Below are 25897 nucleotides of genomic sequence, written 5' to 3'. Positions count from 1 at the left end.
GGATAAATTTTTTACCCTCCAGGCTGTACCAGGCCTAACTGGATCACTGAACTCTCTGGTGACTTAGGATTACACTCAGGTCTCCTCGAAACGACTCTGCTGGCAGCTCAGGGCAGTCCTTCTCTGCTCCGAGCCCGTATTCCTCAGCAAGGGTGACAGGCTCCTGGCACCCGCATTCTCCTCACCGATGACTCTCTTTGGAGTATTATCTGCTCTGTCATCCTGCTGGGTCCAGCCGACTTAGGCCAGTTCGCAGGCTGGGTGTGCTGTTAAGGAATCTATGGATTCTAGAACAGTGCTAGACAGAATTCCAAGCTGGCAAAGCAGTTGTTTCCCTTAAGGCACTTTTAGCAGGGTGATGTTAAGCAGAAGAGTTGGGCAGATTTAAAAGCAGTTTTCATGGTTAAATGTTTACCTCCCAAGAACAGAGAAAAAAAGGGATGAAAGTCAGTGCTTCATCAGGAGAAAAGCGAATGAAATGAGGGGCCGTTTTCTGGTAGAGGAGAAACCACTGCAGAGGCACCCGCAGAGCAGGGCCTTTCTCAGGAGGACGACAGCCCAGCGTGGCCTCCTTGTGTCCCATCCCCATCCCTGTAGGACACCCGGAAAAGGGTCTCCTCTCTTCTTTGCGGGTGGGGAGGGGGTCGACAACATCAGTGGAGTCAGCAGGAGTGCGTGTGTAAGAATGCCCGTTGGGCTTTTTTGCAACGGGTTTGCCGCCAAGACACAGGTGTCATGAAAACCACCGCTAAACCTAAGCAAAAATGGGAAAGGAGAAGACCCACATCAACATCGTTGTCACTGGACACATAGATTCAGAGAAGTCTACCACTACTGGCCATCTGATCTACAAACATGGTGGCATCGACAGGAGAACCATTGAAAAGTTCGAGAAGGAGGCTGCTGAGATGGGAAAGGGCTCCTTCAAGTATGCCTGGGTCTTGGACAAACTGAAAGCTGAACACGAGCGTGGTATCACCACTGATATCTCCCTATGGAAATTCGAGACCAGCAAGTACTATGTGACCATCACTGATGCCCCAGGACACAGAGACTTCATCAAAAACATGATTACAGGCACATCCCAGGCTGACTGTGCTGTCCTGATTGTTGCTGCTGGCGTTGGTGGATTTGAAGCAGGTATTTCCAAGAATGGGCAGACCCGTGAGCGTGCCCTTCTGGCCTACACTCTGGGTGTGAAACAACTCATTGTTGGAGTTAACAAAATGGATTCCACTGGGCCACCCTACAGCCGGAAGAGATATGAGGAAATTGTTAAGGAAGTCAGCACCTGCATTAAGAAACTTGGCTACAACCCCGACACAGTAGCATTTGTGCCAATTTCTGGCTGGACTGGTGACAACATGCTGGAGCCCAGTGCTAACATGCCGTGGTTCAAGGGATGGAAAGTCACCCGAAAAGATGGCAATGCCAGTGGAACCACACTGCTTGAAGCTCTGGATTGCATCCTCCTACCAACTCGCCCAACTGACAAGCCCTTGCGTTTGCCCCTTCAGGATGTCTACAAAATTGGTGGTATTGGCACTGTCCCTGTGGGTCGAGTGGAGACTGGTGTTCTCAAACCTGGCCTGGTGGTCACCTTTGCTCCAGTCAACGTGACAACTGAAGTGAAGTCTGTTGAAATGCACCATGAAGCCTTGAGTGAAGCCCTTCCTGGGGACAATGTGGGCTTCAGTGTCAAGAACGTGTCTGTCAAAGATGTTCATCGTGGCAATGTGGCTGATGACAGCAAAAATGACCCACCGATGGAAGCAGCTGGCTTCACAGCTCAGGTGATTATCTTGAACCATCCAGGCCAAATCAGTGCTGGATATGCACCTGTCTGGATTGTCACACAGCTCACATTGCTTGCAAGTTTGCTAAGCTGAAGGAGAAGATTGATTGTCATTCTGGGAAAAAGCTGGAAGATGATGGTCCCAAATTCTTGAAATCTGGTGATGCTGCCATCGTTGATGTGGTTCCTGGCAAACCCATGTGTGTTGAGAGCTTCTCTGACTATCCTCCTCTGGGCCGCTTTGCTGTTCGTGACATGAGACAGACGGCTGCTGTGGGTGTCATCAAAGCAGTGGACAAGAAGGTAGCTGGAGCTGGCAAGGTCACCAAGTCTGTCCAGAAAGCTCAGAAGGCTAAATGAATGTTATCCCCGATACCTGCCACCCCAGTCTTAATCAGTGGTGGAAGAACGGCCCCAGAACTGTTGTCCCAATTGGCCATTTAAGTTTAATAGCAAAAGACTGGTTAATGATAACAATGCATCGTAAAACCTTCAGAAGGAAAGGAGAATGTTTTGTGGACCGTTTGTTTTGTGTGTGGCAGTTTTATTAGTTTTTAAAATCAGTACTTTTTAATGGAAACAACTTGACCAAAAATCTGTCACAGAATTTGAGACCCACTAAAAAAGTTTAATGAGGAAAAAAAAAAAAAAAAAAAGAATGCCCTTTGGGGGACTTCCCTGGTGGTCCAGTGGTTAAGACTCCGCGCTTCCAGTGCAGGAGGTGCGGGTTCGATCCCAGGTCGGGGAGCTAAGATCCCACATGCCTCATAGTCAAAAAACCAAAACATAAAACAGAAGCAGTATTGTAACAAATTCAATAAAGACTTCAAAAATGGTCTACATCAAAAAAAAATCTTTAAAAAAAAAAAAGTCCTTTGGAGCAGAGGCGTGAGGCTTTCTTTTTTTTTTTCCTAGCAAAGAGGGTGTGTACCTGGGTCTTTGTACATGTGTACATGTGATTCTGTGGATGGGTCTGTAGTTGTGCGTGTGTGTGCGTCTGTGTGTGTACATGTGTCTTTGTGTGTCTGTGTATATCTTGGTGTGTCTGTCTGCATGTGTGTGTGCACCCACCTCTGTATGTCTGTGTGTCTCTCTGTGTCCGTACACACCTGCTTCCACGGGAGGAGCCACCGTCCCTGTGCGAGGGAGCGAGCAGGATTCACCTAGTGACAGGCAAGCTCTGTAAGTGAAGCTCTCCAATCCCCCTGCCTGCTGAGAGGGTCTGGTGGCCAGAAGCTGCTGTCCAGGCCTCTCACACCCCAGCCCATCTGTGGACCCCACCCCCCAAAGGGATACAGCTGTCACTCTGGCTCCATTTCCTCAACTGCTGTGGAATCATTTTTCCTAAAGAGTTTAAGAAATAAAGCACGTGACCACCTAAAGGGAAGCACCGATGTGGGCCATTTTGGTGGTCTCTGCTAGTCTGGAATTCTTAGACTCGGTTTGATTTCCAGTCTTTCTCTCCTCTCTATGCTGTCATTACCACCACTCTCTTGACAACGTCTAAAAACACCATCATCAACTTATTAGCCCACTTTGCCTGGAAGGCTTTGGCCCAAGTGCACGAAAAGCAGCATGACTGTGTTAGTTTAGGGAGGCCTGAGATGCGGGCTGAGGCCCCTGCTTGTTGAAACTTCCCCAAGGGCTCCTGCAGGCGGAATAGCAAGCATCTGAGATCCTGGTGACTTGACCACGGCCCAACAACTTTAGAATTTTCCAGGCCTGCTTTGGGGAAATGCTCATACCTGTACTACGTCAGTCAGAAGAGTGTTCATGTTTCTATGGAGACGAAACTTCAAGAGCTCTGTCTCCATTTAGAAGTAGATTTTTGTCCATTATCTCCTTGATTGTAGATGCTATGGGCATCACAGGAATGAGCAGCTTCATTCCTCTCAGTCCGGAGAAACCTGAGGCTGCAGGAGGGGAGTGAGGACACCTAGGGGCAAGGGCAGTGCCTCAAGCTAGGCAGAATTGTGATATTGTGTTTTTCACCTGTTAGCTTTTGCCTCCCTTTGCTCTTTGTGGTCCAAAAGATTTGTCAAAGAATTGAGGGCCATAGGCTGCTGGTAGGAATTTGATGTTCTCCTAGGAGTGACAGCTGGAAACACAGGCTGTGACTCTCTAGCCCTGGTCAGGAACCCCAGGGAGCAGAAAAGCCACCTAGTTCCAGGGCTGGAACAGGTCCTCTAGCCTGGGGGGCCCTGTGTGCTCGTGCTTCCACATCCTCCACCGACAGGATCAGGACGAGCTGGCGGGCTTGTGAAAGATGCAAGTTTCCAGGCACCAACCAGGAATCCACATTTTCATCAGCTCTCCAGGTGGTGTTTTTATACAGAAAAGTTTGAGAATCGCTCAAACTCAGAGTCTAGCTCTTTGCGTTGCCTGGTGGTGTGAGTGTCTCTCTTCCTAGCTGGTCCCGAAGACTCCCGGCTACCCCCAGCCTCATGGCAATTGGTACAAAAGTGACTTTAGGACTCAGTCTGAGAGTGAGCCATGTGGCTTCTTCTTCTGCCTTCCCTTTGTTTACCTGGCAAGGGAAAGCCACAGACAGAGGCTCTGACTGGGCCGCTTTGCCCCACCTCACTGTGGAGCTCCTGCATTGGGCAGAGTTTCCCGTGGTGCCTCGCAGGCATTGGGCCCAGCCTATCTGTGGCTCATTATCTGTGGGCACAGATCTCTCAGCCAACCAGCGGAGGCCAGAGAAACAAGAATCTACGGGGTCCTTCCCCCTCCACCTCAACCACTTTCGCTGTGTTATCCTCTTCTCATCGTCCGTTCCGCCTTCTCAGTGGTCTCCCAAAGTGCAGAGCAGCAGGCACTAGGAGACCCAGGGGATTTGCCGGGCTTTGGGTCAGACAGAACTGGACACACAGCCCACGTGATCTTGTTCTTGGCATGTACCTGAGGTCAGAAGTGTCAGTGTTCGTACCTCTGACGTCTGTACAACTTCCGTCAAGAATCACCATTTCTGGAGCATTTACTCTGAGTAAGGAAGGGTACTGAGCACCTTACATGCATTGTTTTATTTAGTTTTCTCAGGAACTCTGTGAAGTTGGTAGTATTGTACCCATCTTGTGGTTGAGAAAACTGAGATTTAAAGCGATGGAATTTTAAATGCAAAAGGGATAGGTTAGAAAAACACTGAGAAATGGACTTCAAATGTTGACATTTCAGATGGCTTAAGCTTAGGGAGGGGAAACAGATGAGAAAAAGATTTGAAGGCTGGGCTCAGGTGAGAAAATCTGAGTTCTGGTCGCCTGATTGATCTTGGCAAGTGCTAGTCTCTGAGCCTCTCCTCATATGTAAAACGGGGATAATTTCATCTTTGCTGTTCACTTTATACAGCATGAGGAGGATCAAATGAAAGTGTCTGTGGAACCCTTAGCTAGAAAGCATGGCCTACTGGTGAAGGCTCAGGTCCCATGAGGGCAGTCCTCTGTCCAATTAGACTTTCTGTAAGAGAGGAAAACAGTGGTATGTAATGTTTTCTTAAGAGGAGTGAGTGGTGGAGCGGAAAAGCACAGACAGACCTAGATCTGGGTCACAGCTGTAGCTCTCCACAGCTGGTGATTCTAAGTAACCTCTCAGCCTTAGTTTCCTTATCTGGAAAATGGGTCTAATAAGGGATTAAGATGAGTATTAAACAACATGAGATAACATGAACTCAAAAAGGCTGAAAGTAGGATGAAAAAAATACAACTGGGTAACTTTGAAGCAAAAGATAGCTGTAGTAGCAATTTTCATCTTAGACAAGATAGACTGTAACTCAGATATATCTTTAAGACAAAGAAAGATGTTATATGCTCATAAAAGGAGCCATAATTAAGAAATAATCATCATGGCCCTATATGTACTGCATAATATAAACCTGAAATACAAACCAACAGCTAATAGAACTGCATAGAGAAGTAGATAAATCAGCAGTTTGGCTTGAAGTTTTTCATATATTCCTCTTTGAACATGGAAAATCAAGTAGACAAAAAGTAAGCAAGGAGAAAGACTATTAAAAGGAAATGATTAATAACTTGATCATACATGGAACAACCATAGAAATTAATCATGTACCAGGCCACCAAGGAAATATCACTATATTCCAGTGAATTGCCATCCTACAGATTGTTCAGATCATAAAGAAATTAAATTAGGAAACAAAAATAGGTATAGATATCTCGTGCATCTAGATATTTTAAAATATTACTATTGTAAAAAATCATTGTTTAAGAGGAAGTCATAATGGAAATTACAAAAACTGAGAGCTGAATAATGATGGAAAAACTGTTAAAAATTGTAAGGGAATTTATAACTTTGAATTTATCATGAAACAAGAAAAACTGAAAATAAATGATTCAACTCTAAAACTCATAGAGTTGACCCTAAGAACATAAAAGAACAACAGATTTAGATCAAAGAAATAAGAAGGAAGGAAGGAAATGATAAATATAGGGATAAAAATGAACAAAAAAATTTTCAAATAAAGGTAAAGGGGAAAGAAAATTATTAACAACTGAAGTTCATTCTCTCAAAAGATTAATATAATAGGCAAAACTTTGTCAAGCTTGATCATGAAAAAAATAGAAAAAGATGAAAATAAAATATAGAATGAAAAAAGGCAGAAATAACTACAGATATAACAGATTAAAATAATAAAATATTGTAAATGACTATATATCAAGACATTTGGAAACCTGGATGAGCTAGATACATTTCTAGAAAAATACAAATGCCAAGATTACCAGACTAAGATCAGTAGACCTTGAATACACCATTAACCTCTAAAGAGAGACATGGTAATTTACCACCCCCAAAAGTCTCAGGCTAAGATGGTTTCAGAGGTAAGATAGACTAAATTCCATCGATCAGATAATTCCTATATTTACAAGTTGTTTCAGAAAATAGGAGGATAAGGATAGCTGTCCCACTTATTTTACAATTTATCATAAAATCTTTATACCAAAACCAGATAGGAATTGTACAAGAACAAAAGCTGTAGGTATCACTTTGGATCATTAGTGTATAAAGCCTAAATAAAATATCAGGCCAGCTAAATATTTCAAGTAGGGTTTATCCCGGGAACTAGAGATGGTTCTGTTTTAGAAAGAAATATCAGTTAAGTTGACCACATTAATGGATGAAAGGAAAAAAAAATAACATGATTATCTCAATAGATATGAGAAAGTATTGAATATAGTTCAATACCCATTTATAATGAGAGCTCTTGGAAATTTAGGAATTGAAAAGAACTTCCTCAGTCTGATAGAGGCTGTCCTCCAAAATCTATAGCAAAATTTGTGCTTAATGGAGAAACTTTCTTTTGTGGTCAGGCACCAGACAGAGCAGCTTGCTATCACCAGTGTGCCTGCATAGTACCAGAGGACTGGCCAAGAGAAACAAGTAAGGATAAGGATGGAGAGCGGAAAGAAAAAAACTGTTATTATTTGGAGATTATCAATGTATGTAAGTTACCTATGAGAATTAACAAACAATTAGAACTAGTAACAAATTTCAACAAAAATTGCCCAGAAAATGAAATACCATTTTTAATAACTATAAAACCCACAAAGTAATCTAACAAAAAATGTACAGGACTTTGGTAGAAAAAAGGTTATGATCCTAAATGTGAATACAATCAAATGTGAATAAATAAAGGGAAATATTCTGTTCATGGATGCAAAATGTAGTAAAGAGATCAGTCCTCCCAGAAATTAATCTATATATTCAGGAATACAACAATCAAAATCTCAGGAGGATTTTGGCGGGGAGACAGACTGACAAGATGATTCTAAAATTCATATGGAAGTATAAATACCTACTATTATCTAAATCAGTTTGAAAAAGCAAAAAGAGGGGAATCACCCTACCCAGATCATATTGTGAAGCCGTAGAGATTAAAACAGTGTGGTACTGATGCAGAAACAGGCAAACAGACCATGGAGGTCAATGCCAAGTCCTGAAACACACCAAAGTACACATGGGAAGCTGTTGTGTGAGGGAAGTAGCTTCACTAGTTAGGAGGAAACATGGGCTTCTTTCTTTTCCTCCCTCCCTCCCTCCCTTCCTTCCTTTTTTGTATGTCATTATAAAATTGCCTTAGTGAAAATAGAACTACCATACGACCCAGCAATCCCACTACTGGGCATATACCCTGAGAAAATCATAATTCAAAAAGAGTCATGTACCACAATGTTCATTGCAGCTCTGTTTACAATAGCCAGGACATGGAAACAACCTAAGTGTCCATCGACAGATGAATGGATAAAGAAGATGTGGCACATATATACAATGGAATATTACTCAGCCATAAAAAGAAACGAAATTGAGTTATTTGTAGTGAGGTGGATGGACCTAGAGTCTGTCATACAGAGTGAAGTAAGTCAGAAAGAGAAAAACAAATACCATATGCTAACACATATATATGGAATCTAAAAAAAAAAAAAAAGGTTCTGAAGAACCTAGGGGCAGGACAGGAATAAAGACGCAGACATAGAGAATGGACTTGAGGCCATGGGGAGGGGGAAGGGTAAGCTGGGACAAAGTGAGAGAGTGGCATGGACATATATACAGTACCAAATGTAAAATAGCTAGTGGGAAGCAGCCGCATAGCACAGGGAGATCAGCTCAGTCCTTTGTGACCACCTAGAGGGGTGGGATAGGGAGGGTGGGAGGGAGACGCAAGAGGAAGGGGATATGGGGATATATGTATACATATAGCTGATTCACTTTGTTATACAGCAGAAACTAACACAAAATTGTAAAGCAATTATACTCCGATAAAGATGTTAAAAAAAAAATTGCCTTAGTGAGAGTGTGGAGAGAAATTATACGCCTATCTCACCTGCTATAAAAAAATTCCAGACAGATTTTAAATGCAAAAGCTAAAACACAAAACCAGTAGATAAAAACATAGAATAACTCTGAGAATTTGGAGTAGGGAAAGGTCCGGATTATAATGGGCGAACAGACTCATCTGTCTTCATGGAATTGAGGAAGCACTGGGTGTGAGCAGTTGCTCCGTGAATGGCAGCCTGTCTCATTTCCTTCCCTGGTCCAGAGCTTACTCAGGGGCAGTCACAAAGGAGGTGGCCCGGCTCTTGTGTTGGCTCCCTGGGGAGGGATGACATGGCTGAGATTCGGACCCAGGGAGGCCCTACAGGTGCCTGAGGCAGAATAAGGTGTCTTGATGGTCTCTTATTTTCTTTGTCTGAATCGCTGCTCTGGTCAGGGGTTCAGACTCACTCTCTGGGGGAATCTCTTAGACAGGAGCCTCAAATACAGGCATGGGTGGCCAGGAGAGACCATGACACCGTCCTCAGAGTGGGCCCTGGGCATTCCATTGCTGTCCTCAAGGTCAGGGTGAGTGTGGGTCACTCTAATGCAGGGTTGGGCAGGTCATTGGTACCTCACATCAACCCTGACTGAACTTCAGGATCACGCCAGGAACTTGTTAAAAATAAATTGGAAGGCCCCGCCCAGGTACACCCTGATTCAGTAGACGTGAGGCAGTGCAGGAATCTTCGTCTGACTAGATCCCAAGTGTGGGCAAAGGTTGGACCCACCAAGCTGGATCACCTTTCCAGGGTTCAGCAGATCAGAGCTTCTCAGCTTCCAGGGGTGAGAATCACCTGGACGGGGGTGCAGGACGCTGGAAGGGGTATGCATGTAGGGTGTGCGGGCACGGGATGGGAAGTGCAGTGTTAGGACGGAAGGAAGGGTGTGAGGGGTCCAGCCAGTAGGCTTGGGCACAAGAGGAGCGGAGGCACCAGTGACAGCCCCACTGTAACCAAACTCTCCCCTTTGTGGGGGTCCCCCTCCCCCTGCCTTGGTGCTGATCCTGTACTGGAATAGCCTGTTAATCGCATGCTTCCTTCACCAGCCTGAGAGCTCCTTGAGGACAAGAACCTTGCATTCGTTCATTCCTGCATTCATTCATTCCACAGATAGTTATTAAGACATTCATACGCCAGGGACAGGCGCTAACAGGAAGCACGGCTGAGTCAGCCCACCAGAGCTTGTGGTCTGGTAAGGAGGCAGGCGGAAGCCCCAGCGGCTCTAATAGGTGTGTTGAAAGCTGTGATGGAGAAGCAGCAACACACACTAGGGACACCTAGCCCCAGCTTGAGCGATCTGGAAAGGCTGCTTGGAAGAAGGGACGTCTAAGAGGGTGGTGAATGGAGCAATCAACGGGGAAGAAAGAGGTCTGTTTCAGACCCACGTGCAGGAGCTTTTACTTTAGTGCTGGGCAGTGAGTGTAACAGGGAGCAATGGAAGGGTCTCACGCTACACTTGGCTGGTGCCCAGCATGCGACCTGACCCAGGGCGGCTGCAGGGCACGTGTGGTGAGCTGGCCGGGCTGACCTTGGCTCCTGCCCCCCTACTCCCTCCACGATTCCCTTCTGTTCCTGGGCTGGGCTGGCTCCCCTTCTGGGAACCAGGCAGTATTTTTCTGGCAGCACCTGGGAATATTAGACGCTTCTCCAAGTTGGTATGGGCCACTGCCCAGAGGTGGGGAAACTGAGGCTGGGAGAATGGAGTGATGTCCCAGGAGTCTCAGAAGCGCTGAGTTCCTCTGAACTGTCAAGGCTGTTAAAAACTGCTCCTGAGAGAATGAAATCTCTCTCCGTCTCCTCCTGGGCGAGCGGCCTAGGCCTAGGTCTGCGTTTGGGCCCTCGGGGCATCCCCGGAACTAGCTCAGGGCCTGGCACTTGGCAGGGCTGCACCAGGGGTGTGAACTGCGTGGACGCGTTTACTCAGTCCCTGGACAGCGCGCCTTCCGAGCCCCCAGGTGGGAAGGGCAGGCCCTTTCTCCACCTTCGGAGGTCCCAGGCCCACCGTGAATCTGATCCGGAGTCGGCCTCGTCCTCCGGGGACCTGCGGCAGGGTGACAGTGATGGCCGCCCCTTCCGTTTTACTGACCCGTGCTCTGTGCCAGGCACCCGTACACTCTTACTCTGTCCATCCCAGAAACCCTGGTGGTGGTGCAGGGGGCCCTCGTCGGGGCTGGGTACTGCACTCAGTAGACATATTCCGAGACTGAGACTTGTGGGGAGGGGTTCAGCACCCTCAGAATCAGGTTACGCGACGGGTTAGGCGACAGGATTGTCAATTCCCCTCAGGGACCTCCCCCACCTCCCCCCGCCCCCCACCGCCCAAGGGATGTGGCAGGGCTCACCCAGCAGGCCCTGGAGGGAGCTGTGCTGTGACCATAGGATCTGGCCCAGGGGCCTCCCTGCCGGGGACGGGGGTGGGGCTTGGGGGGGCCCCTGAGAGCCGAGGAGGGGCACGTCCACTCCCCAGTTGCCCCTGGAAACAACACGGTGCCCTTTTTGGCCTTTTATATTGGCACCAGTTACCTCTGGAGTCAGCACAATCACAATATATTAAGTGAAAAAAAGCAGCCTGCAAAAAAGCACCGTGACCTCAATTTCTGTGAAAACTACACCTACTTGTTTCAGCAAAAGACTGGAAGGAAACGCATCAACCTGGTAATGACAGTTATCACCGGGCGGCATTTTCTCATAAAATATTTTCCCTTTCATTTAGCTGTATTTTCTAATTTTTTTCTACAGGGGCTATGATTACTTGTGTCATTAAAGAGAGTAAGGGGGACAGAATCTGCAAGAAGCAAACTCGGGCGTCACCCTGGGGAAGGCCCGGGTTGGGGTTCTGCACTTCCACTGGGAAGGCGGGCTAGGGGCGAGGGGAGGGCGGAGGGTCGCTGCAGAACTGCCCCTCTGTGCTTTCTGAGCCAGGAGCTGGCGGCCGAGGCCAGGTCAGTGTCAGGCCGCACGTGGGCACCTTCGGGCTGGCTGCCCGCCGCCTGCTGCACTCCTCCTGAGGGCGGGCCGGCTTCCAGTTCCCAGGGTAGATCGGTGCAGCTCTGTGCTGGGGAGTGGGAACCCAGCTGGTCCCGCAGGGCGGGCCGGTCTCAAGTCTAACTTCCCCTCGGGGCTTCTGTTCCCTAGATCCACTTCCCGGACGTGGAGCGGGTCGAATGGGCCAACAAGGTAAGGCCAGGGCGGGCCTGCGGGCAGCGGCCTCTCTCCAGGCTTCGTCCTCCCCCGCAGCCCTGGCTGAGTCACCCGAAGCCTGGACGGGGCGGGCAGCGCGTGGACGAGGCGGTCCTGGTGGGAGCCCCGCCCGGGGAGGAGCAGAGGTGGCCCTTAGTCGCTGGGGTGGGGGCCTTCTGCCTGTCGCTTGCTCTTCCCACCCTCCGGGTTCTTCTCATCACCAATGACTTTCTTTTCTAAAAAGAAAATATTTTTTATTGTGAAATTAATGCATGGCCACAGCAGAAAACTTAAAAGTACAGAGAAGCACAGAGCAAAATGCAGGCCTCCAGTGGCCCACCAGGCCGAGATCAGCGCATCGGGGGAGAGGAAGGCAGTGATTCGGGATTTGACAGCAGCTCCTAATCACCCAAGCACCCTGGTGATTAGGGAACCAGGGTTTCGCCTGGTTCCTAGCCCGGATCTGGCAGCACTGGCTGTGCAACCTCGAGCAGGTTGCCTAATGTCTCAGAGCTGGTTCCCTCCTTTATGCGATGGGAATAATGATGGTCCCTGCCTCATGGGGTTGTTGTGAGTATTAATGAGGTAATTAAAACACCACAATGCCTGGCTCATCGAGGCCTGAGAGGGATAGGGGCGTTAAACCCTGAAACCGCACTGCCTTTAGGCTCCTCTGATTAGGGTTTGTAAAGGGGGAGCTGCATCTTTAAACTAAGGCCCAAGTCACAGAGATGGAAGAGGCCTTTGCCCCAAACAGAACGTATGGGCTGCTCTCCCACCACCCACTCCCCCTCCCCGCTCCTTACCACTCTCTGTTCACCATCTTCTGCCGCCAGGTTCCATCTCTCCACCACCTTCCCTCTCCCCAGGTCCTACACTTGGTTCCCAGCACCGTGAGTCATCCTGCTGCAGAAATCAGCTACAGGCAGCCTATCCCAATTGCTAGAAAAAAAATTAAATCCACAGGAAACAATTTAAATTTCTCTTCTGTGGCTTTTTTTCTTTTCTTTTCTTTTCTTCTTAAACCTCTGGCACCTGCTACTTCTTGTTTACACCACAGTGTTGTTCAGGTAGCTTATGTTTTAGCGCAGAACTAAAGGGCCTCATCATATTAAGTTTAGTGAGTGACTATTTCATGGTGGGCTGCAAAACGGCAGCAAATCTTGGGATCTAACTGTAAGAGTGAGAACCACGGCTGTAGTTATCTGATGTCTGATGGACAGATGGACGGATAGGTGGGTAGATGGGATAGGGGGTCAGGCAGGCAGATGGGTGCTGCAGCATAAGGGCCACCCCTGGGCAGCCATGGGTCTGGGGCAGGGGGCACAGACCTGACCACCAAAGGCCTCTTCCTGTCCTCCCAGATCATCTCCCAGATCTGGCCCTACCTAAGTGTGATCATGGAAAACAAGTTCCGGGAGAAACTCGAGCCCAAGGTCCAGGAGAAGAACGTGCACCTGAGGACCTTCACCTTCACCAAGCTCTACTTCGGACAGAAGGTCAGTGCTGTCTCAGGCAGGGCAGCCGGACCTACGGTGCAGGCTCTTCCCCAGCCCCTGCCAGGGGTCACTCACAGGGGACCCATTCCCCACCTGTATTTCCCAGCCTCTCGGCCTCAGGATAAACCCCTCAGCCCCTAGTCCCATCACCACCATCTCTACAGGTTCTGGGGAAGCCTGGCTCAGAGAAAAGGAAAAGGAGAGGTGGGAAATAATTCCACTCTTCTTAAGCAAAATTTGGGGAACATGCCATGTGGTGGAAGCCAGCCTGACACAAAGACGTACGAGTCACGCTTCCTAAACTCAGCATCAGCTGGGGAGAACTCACCATCGTGGAGTGGGATAGTCAGTGCCTCAAAGCAGTGACTAATTCTCTACCAATTGGTTGATGCTGGCTATCCGTGTTATAAGCCCAGGCTAGTTCTGTGACGATACTTGGTGACCCAGGATAAACGTGTGTGTGTTGAACACACCTAATGTCATGTCCCTATTCTAGGCTGCATTTCCTATTCCAGCCTCTTGCCCCACTCTTTCTGCCTCTCAGTGCCCCACTGATGTAAAAGTCTTATTTTGATCATCAGAATATGCATACCCCAGGCAGAGCCGCTGTGAGCTCCATCACCCCGTAAATCAGAGGCACTGGCATCTGGTCAGCTCCAGAACAAGCAGATGTAGAGGGCAGGCTAGCCTGATGAGAGCTGTCTGCCAGCCCCAGGGTGTGTGCCCCCCTAGCCTCCCGAGTCGGGGCGGATCAGCCTTACCTGAGCCCTGGAGGTTCTGGCTGAAGCCACTCAGACTCTGCCAGGACTCGCTTGTCCCAGCATCTGTTGGCTCATTTGTTCTTCCCCTGTTTCACTCACGTATGACTTCCTGAGCACGGCTATGTGCAAGGCAGTGTAGAAAGAGGTGGTGTGGCTGTGCCCCCGCCTTCAGGAAGGTCCCTGTCCTGTCGTGGAGACAGACGTATACGCTGGTGGGTGCTGGACACCGACATGGCAGCGCACGCACGACGTGGAGGAGCGCGTGGCCTCAGGAGTGGAGGGGCGTGGGAGTGTGGTAGTCAGGGAGGACTTCCGGGAGGGGTGGTGTCTGAGTTGGCGTTTGAAGAGCTCAGCAGGCAAAGGATCAGGAAGCTTGCGGACCGCTGTGTCTATAGCAGAGCCTGCCCGGCCAGGCTGCTTGTTGGGTGGTGATGCCTGTGGGACAGTGGTCCCTTGCTGGTGGCAGAAGCAGGCAGGCCTAGTGATCTCAGAGAGACCGCAGTGAGCGGTCCTGAAGCGAGATCTTAGTTCCCTGGCCAGGAATTGGACCTGGGGAGCCTGGATGAAAACCAGGAATCCTAACCGCTAGACCACTGGGGGCTAGAGGCTAGAAGCAGTGGCCCTCACTCTTGCCCCCATTTGAAAGCAAGAATGTTTCAAGGAGGCAAAAATTGTAAAAACAGGTACAAAGTTTATTATCAGAGACACAGCATAACATGTGAGAGAGCACACGGAGAAATTGTTTGTTTAAGGCAGAATCAAGGCAGAAAAACACACCCAGAGAGAAAGGGGGTGGGCATCCTCCCTAATGAGGAGGAGTGCGGTAAAGAGGCGGTTAAATCTTTTTATGTAGGGCAGTTCTTCCTGGTCTTTGTTTACATTTGGCCAATGGTCTCATTTATTTTCCCACATCTGACTGGTCCTAGGACCCTCCCCAAGATGCGTGTGCAACTTTTTGCTAAGATGGATTCCACCGCAGAGGACTGTGGGTGCATGTCCACACTTATTATGGGGGGGCGCCCTCTCCCTTTTTGACCCCCAAGGAGCCTTCCTGCGCATGTGCAGACAGAGAAGTTTTCCTTGACCTCAGGACTGGTCATCTTATCTCTTTACTTCAGCAGAACTCAGCTCTTGCCACTAACTTTGTCCTTGGAGTGTCTGGGGAAAAACAAAGCTTCAAATTTACTCCGCTTGACAAACACCAGCTGTCCAGCCAGGGGCCCATCCATCTCCCATCTCACTACGAGTGGCTGATCCTGAGAGATGATTTTCACCCTGTCACGAAAACCTGGCGGGGCTGGGCGGGGGGGGGGTTGGTGGGGGGGGACCTGCAAGTTGACCAGATGCCCCAGCCCTGCAGGAGAAATAGCTGGCTCCTGGTCCTGGATTCAAAGCCCTTTGTGTCCTGGCTCCTCCCACCCTTCTTAGCTCTCCCATCCCTCTCCTCTCCACTGCGGGGGAAGTGGGGGGTGCATCACAGAGGACTTCCTCACGTGACCTTCCTGGGCTTGGCCAGGCTCAGTGCGCTCACGACACCCACTCCCTTCACGCCCATGAGTGTTTCCTGCTTCCTCTGATTCCCACGTCCATGCCCAACTCTGCTCACTGCTGTGATGACCTTGGGCCAGTGACTTAACCTCTCTGAGCTCCAGTTTCCTCATCTGTAAAAGGAAAGGACTCACTTCTAAGGGTGGTTGTGAAGCGTGACTAACAGGCCTGGCGTCAGGGCCACTCTGCGTGGGTGGGTGAGCAGTGCTCCACGTGGGGCACCTGACCAGCCTGGTGCCCCACACTCACTGTGAGCCCTGAGCCAGGGCCGCCCTGCCTGGCACAGAGGAGATGCTCACAGTGGTTATCCCTCCTCTCTGCGGCGGGGCCTGCAGGTAGGCAGCCTTCTCCAGGGCTGGTCTCTGCAGATGGGGGTCTTGGGGCTGGCTGAGCTTCCACAGGTGCCTGCAAACCAGCCCCCAGCCCAGGAGCAGACTTCAGGCTGGGGCAGGTCAGTGACAGGCCCCTTCCTCCTCCCGAGGCTTCTGCTGGTTTTTCTGGGTCTTCTACATCAAGCCAGGTGCTGTGTGGCCTGAAGCTTCTACAATTCTGGGGACCCTCTTAAAGAAAAAGAATTTTAAACTTGAAGTGTAAAACCAGGACAAAAATGAATGTTGAATAAATATGAGAACGTATGAGAAAATAAATCACAACAAGTTGTCCTTTTAAAAAAGCTGACATATCACACGTATCACAAACTCTGGGAAAAGTTACATAATCATTTACATGAACTGTTCAACATATCCCTGTAATACTTTTTTTCCTGCATTTTTGGCTCCATACTCTTTGATAACCTTTTCATGTGACAATGCATTTGTAAGCATCACTTTCCATGGAGAGAATAGAAGGATAATAGAATCTTTCCTCTAGTGTGGTTGATTGAATTTTTTTCTCCAACATTTTATTATGAAAAGTTTTTGTTTGTTTGGAGAGGGAGGTATCAGGGTGCCAAGGATGGGCAGGGACTGCAGGGTGGATTTCTGCTTTCATGCCTCATCCCGGAAGTGCAGTGGTCACGTTGGTTGTTGTGGACGAAGCGCAGCTCTGGGCAGGGAGCCAGCAGCACCCCGCCCCCCGCCCCACCCCCGCCTGCAAGACCCCTGCTGACCCAGTCCTCTGGCATCTCTTCCAGTACCCCAGGATCAACGGCATCAAGGTGCACACTAACCAGTGCAACCGGAGACAGGTGGTCCTGGACCTGCAGATCTGGTGAGCCCTCGTGCTCCTGGGGCCAGGTGTGGGGGGCAGGGGAACACTGTGGGAACAGCCAGGTTGAAGATGGAGTCGCAGGGAAACACTCATTTGGGGTGCGAAAGCCCCTCACAGCACATATACCCCTTCATCCCCCTGGGCTGGAGCACAAGGTCCCTGCTGGGACGGGGAGGAGTGGCAAGAGAACGGATGGTCCCAGGGGAGCCACTACTGTCTGAGCCCTCAGCCCAGGCCTGGCATCTCCCATAGACCAGGCACCAGGCGTGTTTTGGGTACCAAGGCCTGGGCAACAGAGCTTTCTTGGAGGCCAGGTCACCTGGAGGGTCAGACCAGCTGTCTCAGAGAGGATGTAGCAAGAGAAAGCAAGTGGGACAAGAAAATGTGGGGACTTGTGGTGCAACCCAGGGAGCTCCGAGCACAGGCTGTGAAAGGCCATCAGGAGAACTGGGCTCTGTGGTACCTCAGAAAAACTAAAGGATGCAAAGACACACAAGTGACTTTTTCAGTGGGTCGGGCAGGGGCACCCCTTTTGAATGAGGTTTGTAATAGGCTTGAGTCAGAGAGAATGGAGATTCAATCCAGGAAGTCTTCCTGGAGGTGGTGGGATTTGAACTGTGCTTAAAGGACCAAGGATCAACTCCTGAGGTTCCAGAAGGTTGCCATTCATTTCCAGTGCCTCTGTATTTCCTGTCCTTAGCCCAGAGGCTGGCACTGAGAACACGCTGGGAAGACAGGAGGCAACTCCAGAACACCCATCACTGTATGGGGGCTGGTCTCAAGTGTGTTGAGATGCTAATGGCAATTGGGCCCTCCCGGCCCCAAGGCTCTGCCACAAGATCCTTGTGTGAATAGTTGGGGCACGTCAAGGTCATCTAGCCCACGCACCCAGCTTTCCAGTCATCTCAGGGAGCCCCTGGGGTCCCTGAGTTCCCCCTGCCCTTCCAGGGGACACTCAGCATTTCTGTGACGTCTGGCTCCTCTGCCTGTGCCCTGCAGATATTTGATGGCCACCCTCTCCCTCCGCATCTCCTTCAGTCTTTTGATGGGGTCTCTGCTCTCTACTTTCAAGGGCACCCATTCTGGGCTTCCTGTGCCCATCGCTTGGCAGGAGCTGCCAGCTGAACTCAGGCTTCTGAGAACTTGTTACTGTGCCCACCTCACCACCCCCAGCAACAGACCGCATGAATGGTGGATGGAGGCTGCGGGGCTGCTCTGTGTCCCTGGGGAAGAGGCCTGGGCAGAGATGGGGCAGAGGCACAGCAGTGTATCACCCAGACCCCCTCCTTCGCATCTGCGGGGTGTCGTGGGGTGAAGTGGTGCCCAGAGGTCTCTGCCCTCGTGGGCAGAGGTGGGGATGCACATGGGACCCCTGGGTGCGGGGAGCTCGGGGGCTGCCTTGGGGGGTCTGGGCAGTGTCTGCGCAGAGCTGAGAAAAGCCGAGGCTGTCAGGGAGTCCACATCCAGGTGATGCAGGGCTCGGGCTTGGCCATCTGGGCTTGGGCTGGGCTGCACTGGGCGAGTCTCCCAACCTCTCTTGAGTCGTGGACCTGCCCCTCCTCTCCGCCTTCCTTCTCCCTCCCCACTTTCAGCTACATCGGGGACTGTGAGATCAGCGTGGAGCTGCAGAAGATACAGGCTGGTGTGAACGGGATCCAGGTGGGTGGAGCCCGGCGTGACTGCCTCCAGGTTGGGGGTCAGGGCAGGGGAAGCGGGCTTGTGCTGGAGGAGGCTGCAGCGGGGGTGTTGACACCAAGCACAGAGGCTGGTACCAATCAAGGGACTCCAGGCCCGAGATCACAGGGCCAGGAAGTGGTGGCTGGGCTTCACCACCCCGCTGCTCAGGACAGCCCCACGCCTGCCTCTGTTCATCAAATCCCCCTGCCAGAGAGGCTTCGACTGCCCTGGGAAGTGAGAGGCTCTCTTTATGAAGCGATGCAGAGCCGGTGCTGAGAAACTGAGGTGGATGGAGGAGATAGAGCTATTTTGTGGTAGGAGTAGAGGAGCTGAGCTGGAGCTGGAAAGCACTCCTGGGTCCCGGCCATGGTCAAGGCTACAACCCCCCAGCAGCAAGGCAGTGGGGGCCAGCTTGTGGCCCTTGGGAACCGGCAAAGGGGTGGCAGCTGCACGCTGGCTTCTTTTCCCCGAGTGTGGCCCCTGCTGTGATGGCAGGTGGCCCTGACATCTGGGGATGGCTCGGGCATGAATGAGCAGAGCAGGTGCGGGAAGAAGGGCGGCTGAGGTCCCTCCCGGCCCTCTGTGCTGTCCAGCTGCAGGGCACGCTGCGGGTCATCCTGGAGCCCCTCCTGGTGGACAAGCCCTTCGTGGGAGCTGTGACCATGTTCTTCCTTCAGAAGCCGGTGAGTCCCAGGACGAGGCGGGCTTGCCGCTCCCTGTGGGCCAGCGCTCGCCCACTGGGTCCAGACACTGGGTTTGAGCCCAAGAACAGACGCTGCCGAAGCCCACCTGGACCCCTCATGTCATGTGCTCCCTAAGGCGGCCTGAGGTGCTCGACTCTGCTTCCCCCGAGCCCAGGAAACAGCCTGGAGAAGTGGCTGAGGTCACAGAGAGGAGGCTGTAACTCAGAGCCCTCGGATGCCAGGCTGGCCTGTGGCCCTGCCCTCGGGCCGCTCCTGTGGTCCCGGCGGAAGCAGCCCGCCTGACAGCCCTGGTCCCGAGCAGGACTGGGAGGCGCCCTCACCCGCCTCGCCCCCCACAGGGGGTGCCCCCCCCGCAGTTGGCTGAATTCTCCGTGGGGGCGGGGGCGGGGCCCTTGGCAGAGGATTCTCAGCCTGGGCTTCTGGTTCCTTCCAGCCTAACGGCCTCCCTCTGCCCCTGCAGCACCTGCAGATCAACTGGACAGGCCTGACCAACCTGCTGGATGCGCCAGGAATCAAGTAAGTGCCTGTGCGAACCGCCAGGCCAGCCCGAGGTGGGGCCCTCCGGGCCGTGCAGCCAGTGACGGGAGCCACACCGTGGCTGTGCCCTCCCCCCTCTCCCTCTCTGCACGAGGAGAGGGGTGGGCAGCTGCCCCCTCCAGAGGGATAGCGTTGGTGTGTTTGGAGTGACGCCATCAGGTGAGATGTCCTAGAGGAGGCCGCGTGGGCTAATGAGGGGGGCGCGCAGGCTCTGGAACCAGGCCAGCCAGACCAGGCTCCTGGCCCCCCCTCAGCCACTGTGTGCCTTTGGACAAGTTACTTCACCTCTCTGGGCTCTTCCTCAGTAAATGGGGAGCCTGGTTCCTCTGTCTTGAGTCCCCTTGAGAGAACAGTCAGGTATGTGCAGTGCTGGCACAGTGGGTGTGGATACACACGAGTGTCCTCCTTGTTCACATCCACTCTCTCCCCAAGTGTGTGTGAGAAGCCCAAGTGGCTCCCGCCCAGACACAGACACTGGCATGGGAAGGGGCAGCTGTCACAGCAGAGGCCAGTGAGGAGGAGCTGGTCTGGGCAACCCACCTTCCTGGGGCTGGTGTGGTGCTGCGCTCAGAGCCTCAGGCCCCTGAGAGAAGCAGAGAAGGGCTCCAGCCCCGTGTGGACACACCTCCCAGGAGGGAGGGACAGTGGACCATCCAGGGTAGCCCCTGGCTGGCTCGCCAGGCCCAGCAGCTGTCCCCACCTGCGGGGAGGACCACTCACTCCCTCACTGGGGACATTCCCACTGATCTTCACTCCCTGGGCGCAGAGAATCCAGTCATGCATTCTTTCAGTTAGAAGGTATTTCCTGAGCACCTACTGCGTGCCAGCCCTGTTCTGGGCACTGCCCCTGTCTCCCACTACTGGCGAGATAGAGTCAGGCAATAAAGAAGGAGGATTTCAAGGTGATGTCAGAGAGTAGAAGGGCTACAACAGTGAACACATACCTGGCATTTACTGGGCACTAAGCACTGTTCTCAGCACTTTACACGTATTAACTCATCCTCATAACAACCCCAGGAAGTAGGCATAATTATCCCCATTTTAGAGATGAGGAAACTAAGGTCTGGAGACATCAGAGACTTTCCAAGGTCACGCAGCTTGTGGTTGACGGAGCCAAGATTCTAACCCAGGATCCATGTCCTCGCTCTTGGCTACGATGCTGTGATGCCTCAGAGAACAAAGCAGGATTGGGGTGGGGGGGCTCAGGGGCGGTCAAAACGTACACCCTACATCCTCCCCCTGACCCCCCATCCAGGCAGGCTGGGGTCAGGGCTGCTCTGTCCCGAGATGGGCCCACCTGCCCCCAAGCTCTGCTCCTGGTTCCAGCTCCAGGGATGGGCAGACGGGCAGGTGGCCTGGGGGAGGTGGTGCCACACTCCACAGCTGTGCGTGCCCACTGTCCCCAGTGAGATGTCAGACAGCCTGCTGGAGGACCTCATTGCTGCCCACCTGGTGCTGCCCAACCGTGTGACTGTGCCCGTGAAGAAGGGGCTGGACCTGACCAACCTGCGCTTCCCTCTGCCCTGCGTGAGTACCCGCACTGGCCGCAGAGCACTGGGCCCAGAGCTGAGGGACAGACGGGCCAGGGAGATGCACCCTCAGATGGCGATGCTCATTTCCGCCCTGTGAGGGCCTGGCATCCTATTTTATGGTGCGAAGACTGAGTCTCAGGAAGGTTGAATGACTTGCCCAAAGTCACCTGTCTTGAGAGGGAAAAAGCCCAGGGAGCATTCCTTCCTGGATCCTGGTCCCCCCATGCGGCCTGTGTTGGGGACTGTGGGCAGTCACACTCACTCCCGGGAAACTCCAGGAGCCCCCCATTCTCCCTTCAGGGACAGGAGGCTCCCATTCCATCCTTTGGTGGCAGGAAGAACGCTTACGCCTTCTGGGAAGGAGCCAGGACGTGGGGCTTCCTTGGGTGCCCAGCCCCACTGCCCCCGACTGTCCTGGGAGCTCAGGAGGCCCCTGAGGAGGGGGCCTGCCCTCAGGGCTGCCCTCAGGAGGACAGCCACATGGCCTCCCCACAGAAGGTGCCCTGGCCATGGGGCTGGGAGTCAGGGCCTCAGGAGACGGGAGAGTGCCTATTTTTACCATCAGAGCCAGGTGTGAGGCATCAGGCCACGCAGGGGTGACGCATGGCCCTTACCCCACACTGCGTGTTTAGCAGTCTCAGTACAGCACCGTCACCTACCTCATAGCTACTGCAGACATTCTGTCCTTAGGGCATATCCCACTAGAGATGTACTGTCAAGTGGCTACAATTTAAACTCACTTGGAATAGTTCCTCTCTGTGTGTCTGTGACAACAACTGGCCGTGAATATTTACATTGATTTGTTTCCTTCCATTTTCTGTTTCTAGAGTTTAATTTTTACCTTAACTTCCTTTTACAATCATGTAAAATATTTGCACACTTCTAAAGGCCAGTGTGAAAAACAAATTGTACTTTAAGGAGTCTAGCTTCTACCACCTAGTCCCTCCTCCTCCAGCATTTTTCATTGTTTTCTGATATGAGCACATACACGCGTGATGGCTGTGGGTACGCATCTGATTACACGCGTAGTCCCCCTTTCTTGGATGGGCGGCAGCAGGCCACCGCTCTCCTCACCTTGCTGTTGTCATGCGTGTGTCATGAGGGTCACCCCATGACAGTGTGGTACGTGGTACTCCACCACGTGAATGTACCGCATCTATTCAACCAGTTCTCTACTGATGGACGGCTGAGCTGTGTCTGGTCTTCTGTTATTTCCAATAGCGCTGTCATGAAGAGCCTTGTCCATATCTTTTCATATGTTTGCCAGTATGTCTTTAGGATAGATTTCTAGACGTGGGATTGCTGGGTCAAAGGGCAAATGCATATGTATTTACTGATATTTAAAAGAAATAGTTCTAGGCCAGAGGCCTACTGGCCCCCTGAGCTGTGTTTTTCCTGGTTCTTGTGCTCTGTTCTGACTTGTGACATAGCCTAGGGCGTTGGGAGTGGGGTGACTCAGTGCTGGGGCCTTTACGAGCCCAGGGACCCCCTGCCAGCAGCAGGCAGCGGCCACAGGGGTGTGTACACCTGGGTAGTGGGAAGAAATGACCCCGGGCCTCAGTCTACGTGTAGGCTAGAGAGGGGTTGGAACGCAGCTGGAACGCAGGAGGAAAGCCGCTCGGGTGGCGTGGCAGTTGGCACAGGACGAGGAAGTGGCCGCAGTGGAACGGGCCCTTCACGGGGCAGGCTGGAGGCACGGAGGGGCGGGAGGGCCGGGGATGTGGCCGGGCATCGTGATGCAGTGGACACAGCCCTGGGCCCTGCCGTCCCTTGCTGCGTGGCCCTGGCCAAGAGGCTGTCGTCTCTGGCTTCTGTCTCCCTGTCCAGACACGGGGAGGGTAAGGTGGGGCTGGGGCTCCGATGTCGGGGGCTTTGAGGGCCTTAGAAACAGCTGTGAAGCCCGGGCTGGGGCATCTTCCAGGGAGTCATCAGAGTCCACTTGCTGGAGGCAGAAAAGCTGGCCCAGAAGGACAACTTCCTAGGACACCAAGGCAAGTCAGACCCCTACGCCAAGGTGAGAATCGGCCTGCAGCATTTCCGGAGCAGGACCATCCATAAGAACCTGAACCCCACCTGGAACGAGGTGTTTGAGGTGAGGGTCTCCTTAGCGGCTCCCGGCTGCTCTCCATGCCCTCCAGGGCTCCACTCTGGGTGGTTCTGTCCCAAACAAGGGAGGGCCCTGCCTTCATGGTCCTCACACCCCCACGGGCAACACTGGGCCACAGGCGTGGCCCTTGGGGACAGGCTTCCAGAGGTGGGCCACTCTGGCCCCTGATGGAGGGCCAGCCTATGGACAGATTCCTACGTCCCTTCCCAACCAGAGCTGGCTTTGTTGGAAGTTTTCAAATCAAATCAAAGAAGCTCAGGGGCAGTTCTGCCCCAGTCCTCTCAGCCTCCCCTCCCAGAGCCAGACACCGGGAGCCTGAAGTTCTGCCTTAAGTTCAACCACAATCCTTATCGTGTGAAGGGCAGGCCCACAGGCTGTTTGAGTGTTGCAGAAAACACAGCAGCCAGCACCCCGAGCACACACCCTGCCCACAGGCTGGCACAGGCTGCCTCTAATCCTCCGCACCCGGCAGGAGAGGGCATCACTCCCTTCTCACAGGTGGGGTTCTCCAGGCACTGAGAAGGGCAGGAACCTGCCCGGGGCTCCGAGCTGGCAGGTGGCAGAGCTGGAACTTGGCTCCCCTGGGGTCATGCTTGAGGTCTGCTTCCTCAGCCGTTGTGGCCTGCAGGTCAAGGCACCTCTCTCTCCTTCCAGTTCACAGTGTATGAAGTCCCTGGGCAGGACCTGGAGGTGGACCTGTACGATGAGGATCCTGACAAGGATGACTTCTTGGGCAGGTGAGGAGGAGGGCCGAGCTGGGCCTGGGGGCGCAGGGCTCTAGGCCTTGAGGCACAGGTACCCCTGCTTCCACCGCCCAGGGCCCTGCAACCCTCGCTGCACTCTGACGTGGTGACTGTACCAGGCAACCAGTCCCATCATTCCGCACCGCTGCCACAAACCTCCCCCCAGATGCCTCCCGCGTGCCCAGCCCTGAGCCCCAGCCCTCTGGGGTATAGGGAGGGCCCCGACGTGTGTGTACCGTGGGCTCTGCTTTCTGTGCTCCTCATAATGCACCCAGAGTCCCCGTTTGGAGCAGTGGGCAGGGCCAAGGCTGGCATGGATGGCCAGGCCCCCGGTACCCAGGAACCGTCTGCTCACTCTGAGCTGGAACTTGGCTCCCCTGGGGTCATGCTTGAGGTCTGCTTCATCAGCCGTTGTGGCCTGCAGGTCAAGGCACCTCTCTCTCCTTCCAGTTCATAGGAACACAGAGCCTCAGGGCTGTGACAGGATTGAAATGACCGGCGTGGGGGCTGGCTATCAAAACTCTAAATTTACATGTGTTTTGGTCCAGCCATCCCAATTCCAGGAATCTCCTATAAAAGCATTATACCTGAAATGTTTACTGCAGACCGATCTGTGGTGACAAACCAAAAAAGCTGGAAACGTGAATGTCCAGAGTCAGAGGACATTGCCTGAGTGTTTCAACAAATTTGTCACTGCCAAACTACAGAATATCCCACAGCTTTTAAAAATGATGAGTAGGATCTATGTATGTTGACCTCGAGGATATTCATTTCTATCTAGGGAAGTAAGGGAAGCAGTTGGGAGTGACCTGAGCAGTTGATACATCTTTCCAGGGAGGATGGACATGTATGTGTGTTCGCATGTGCTTGTGTGGACGCCACACCGCTGCTCATCTTAGAGGCCGGGGTTAGGAGGCAGCAGAAAAGAGAGTTTTACCCAAATCTTCTTACTCCTAAATTTTTTAGCTTGTTTCCGTGAACAGGTGATTTTAAAAAATAGAAACAAAACAAAATGGGAGGGGAACAATCTGACCACCTGAGAAATAGCTCACCACGTTACTTATCATTTTTAATTTTTCCTCTTAATGAAAGGAGTTGTGAGAAAGGAGTTGTGATTTTTGTAATGTTGCCGATTAGAAGTGTGTCTTGTGGTTCGTGTTTTAGGTAACTGATTTCAAGTGTGTTTTGAGCTCAAGCACATTTCTAACAGATACATGGAATTAATTTCCCCTCTGGCTCTCAGGACCCTCCAGTTGGGCTTGGGTCGGGCGAGGCGGAAGGCACGCCGTGAATGTGTTACCGCCTCTCACACACATGCCAACTATACGTAGCCCCGGAGGGCATCTGGGCCAGTTTTGGAAATGGAGGGGCATTTCGGGTTATTACAATGACTGCGGGAGGTGGTGCCACTGGCATTTAGAGGACACAGGACAGGGAGGCTAAATTCCTGCAGTGCATGGGCAGTTCTGCACAGTGAAGACTCATCCCAGCCCAAATGCCAATAGCACCCTCATTGAGCAATCCAGAGCCAGTGTGCCCAGCAGTGTCTGCTTATTCCCCTCTGGGATCAGAGCCGCCTGCCTGCCCGGGCAGCATGCCCAGTGGGGGCCCCGATGGTCAGACAGCCCTTCCTTTGCTTGAGCTCCAAGTGGTCTCCCATTCATTCTTGGGATGAATAAGGTCCTCTGTCTTGAGGGTCCCACTCAGATATTTCAAAACAGATTTCAGGGTGGGCCTCCACGCCCGCTGCTTGTCCTGCCCCTGAGCTGAGCTGACTTTCC

At 52.2% G+C, this 25897-nt stretch overlaps 1 protein-coding gene and 1 pseudogene across 10 annotated transcripts in view; both read left to right on the top strand.

Annotated features, from left to right (window-relative positions):
- Positions 1–25897, top strand: part of ESYT3 (extended synaptotagmin 3) — a 56815-nt gene that overhangs the window by 13879 nt on the left and 17039 nt on the right. For all 9 annotated transcript variants that reach the window (XR_014245146.1, XM_082393794.1, XM_082393793.1 and 6 more), the window contains exons 2-10: positions 11755–11796; positions 13164–13298; positions 16740–16816; positions 18409–18475; positions 19087–19176; positions 19658–19713; positions 21141–21261; positions 23188–23358; positions 24028–24110. Coding sequence is in view for 8 of the 9 variants with exons in the window: in XM_082393794.1 (XP_082249920.1) it covers positions 11755–11796; positions 13164–13298; positions 16740–16816; positions 18409–18475; positions 19087–19176; positions 19658–19713; positions 21141–21261; positions 23188–23358; positions 24028–24110 (842 nt within the window). In the remaining variant the exon portion in view is untranslated. The remainder of the gene's footprint in view (positions 1–11754; positions 11797–13163; positions 13299–16739; positions 16817–18408; positions 18476–19086; positions 19177–19657; positions 19714–21140; positions 21262–23187; positions 23359–24027; positions 24111–25897) is intronic.
- On the top strand, positions 637–8256 carry LOC309629616 (elongation factor 1-alpha 1 pseudogene; annotated as a pseudogene). Its single transcript has one exon. The product of its transcript is annotated as an elongation factor 1-alpha 1 pseudogene (transcript).

This window comes from Balaenoptera borealis, assembly GCF_965194805.1.
Source record: "Balaenoptera borealis genome assembly, chromosome: 5".
NCBI lineage: Eukaryota > Metazoa > Chordata > Mammalia > Artiodactyla > Balaenopteridae > Balaenoptera > Balaenoptera borealis.
The sequence above is the reverse complement of the archived record's forward strand: the minus strand, read 5'-3'. Positions and strand labels throughout refer to the sequence as shown.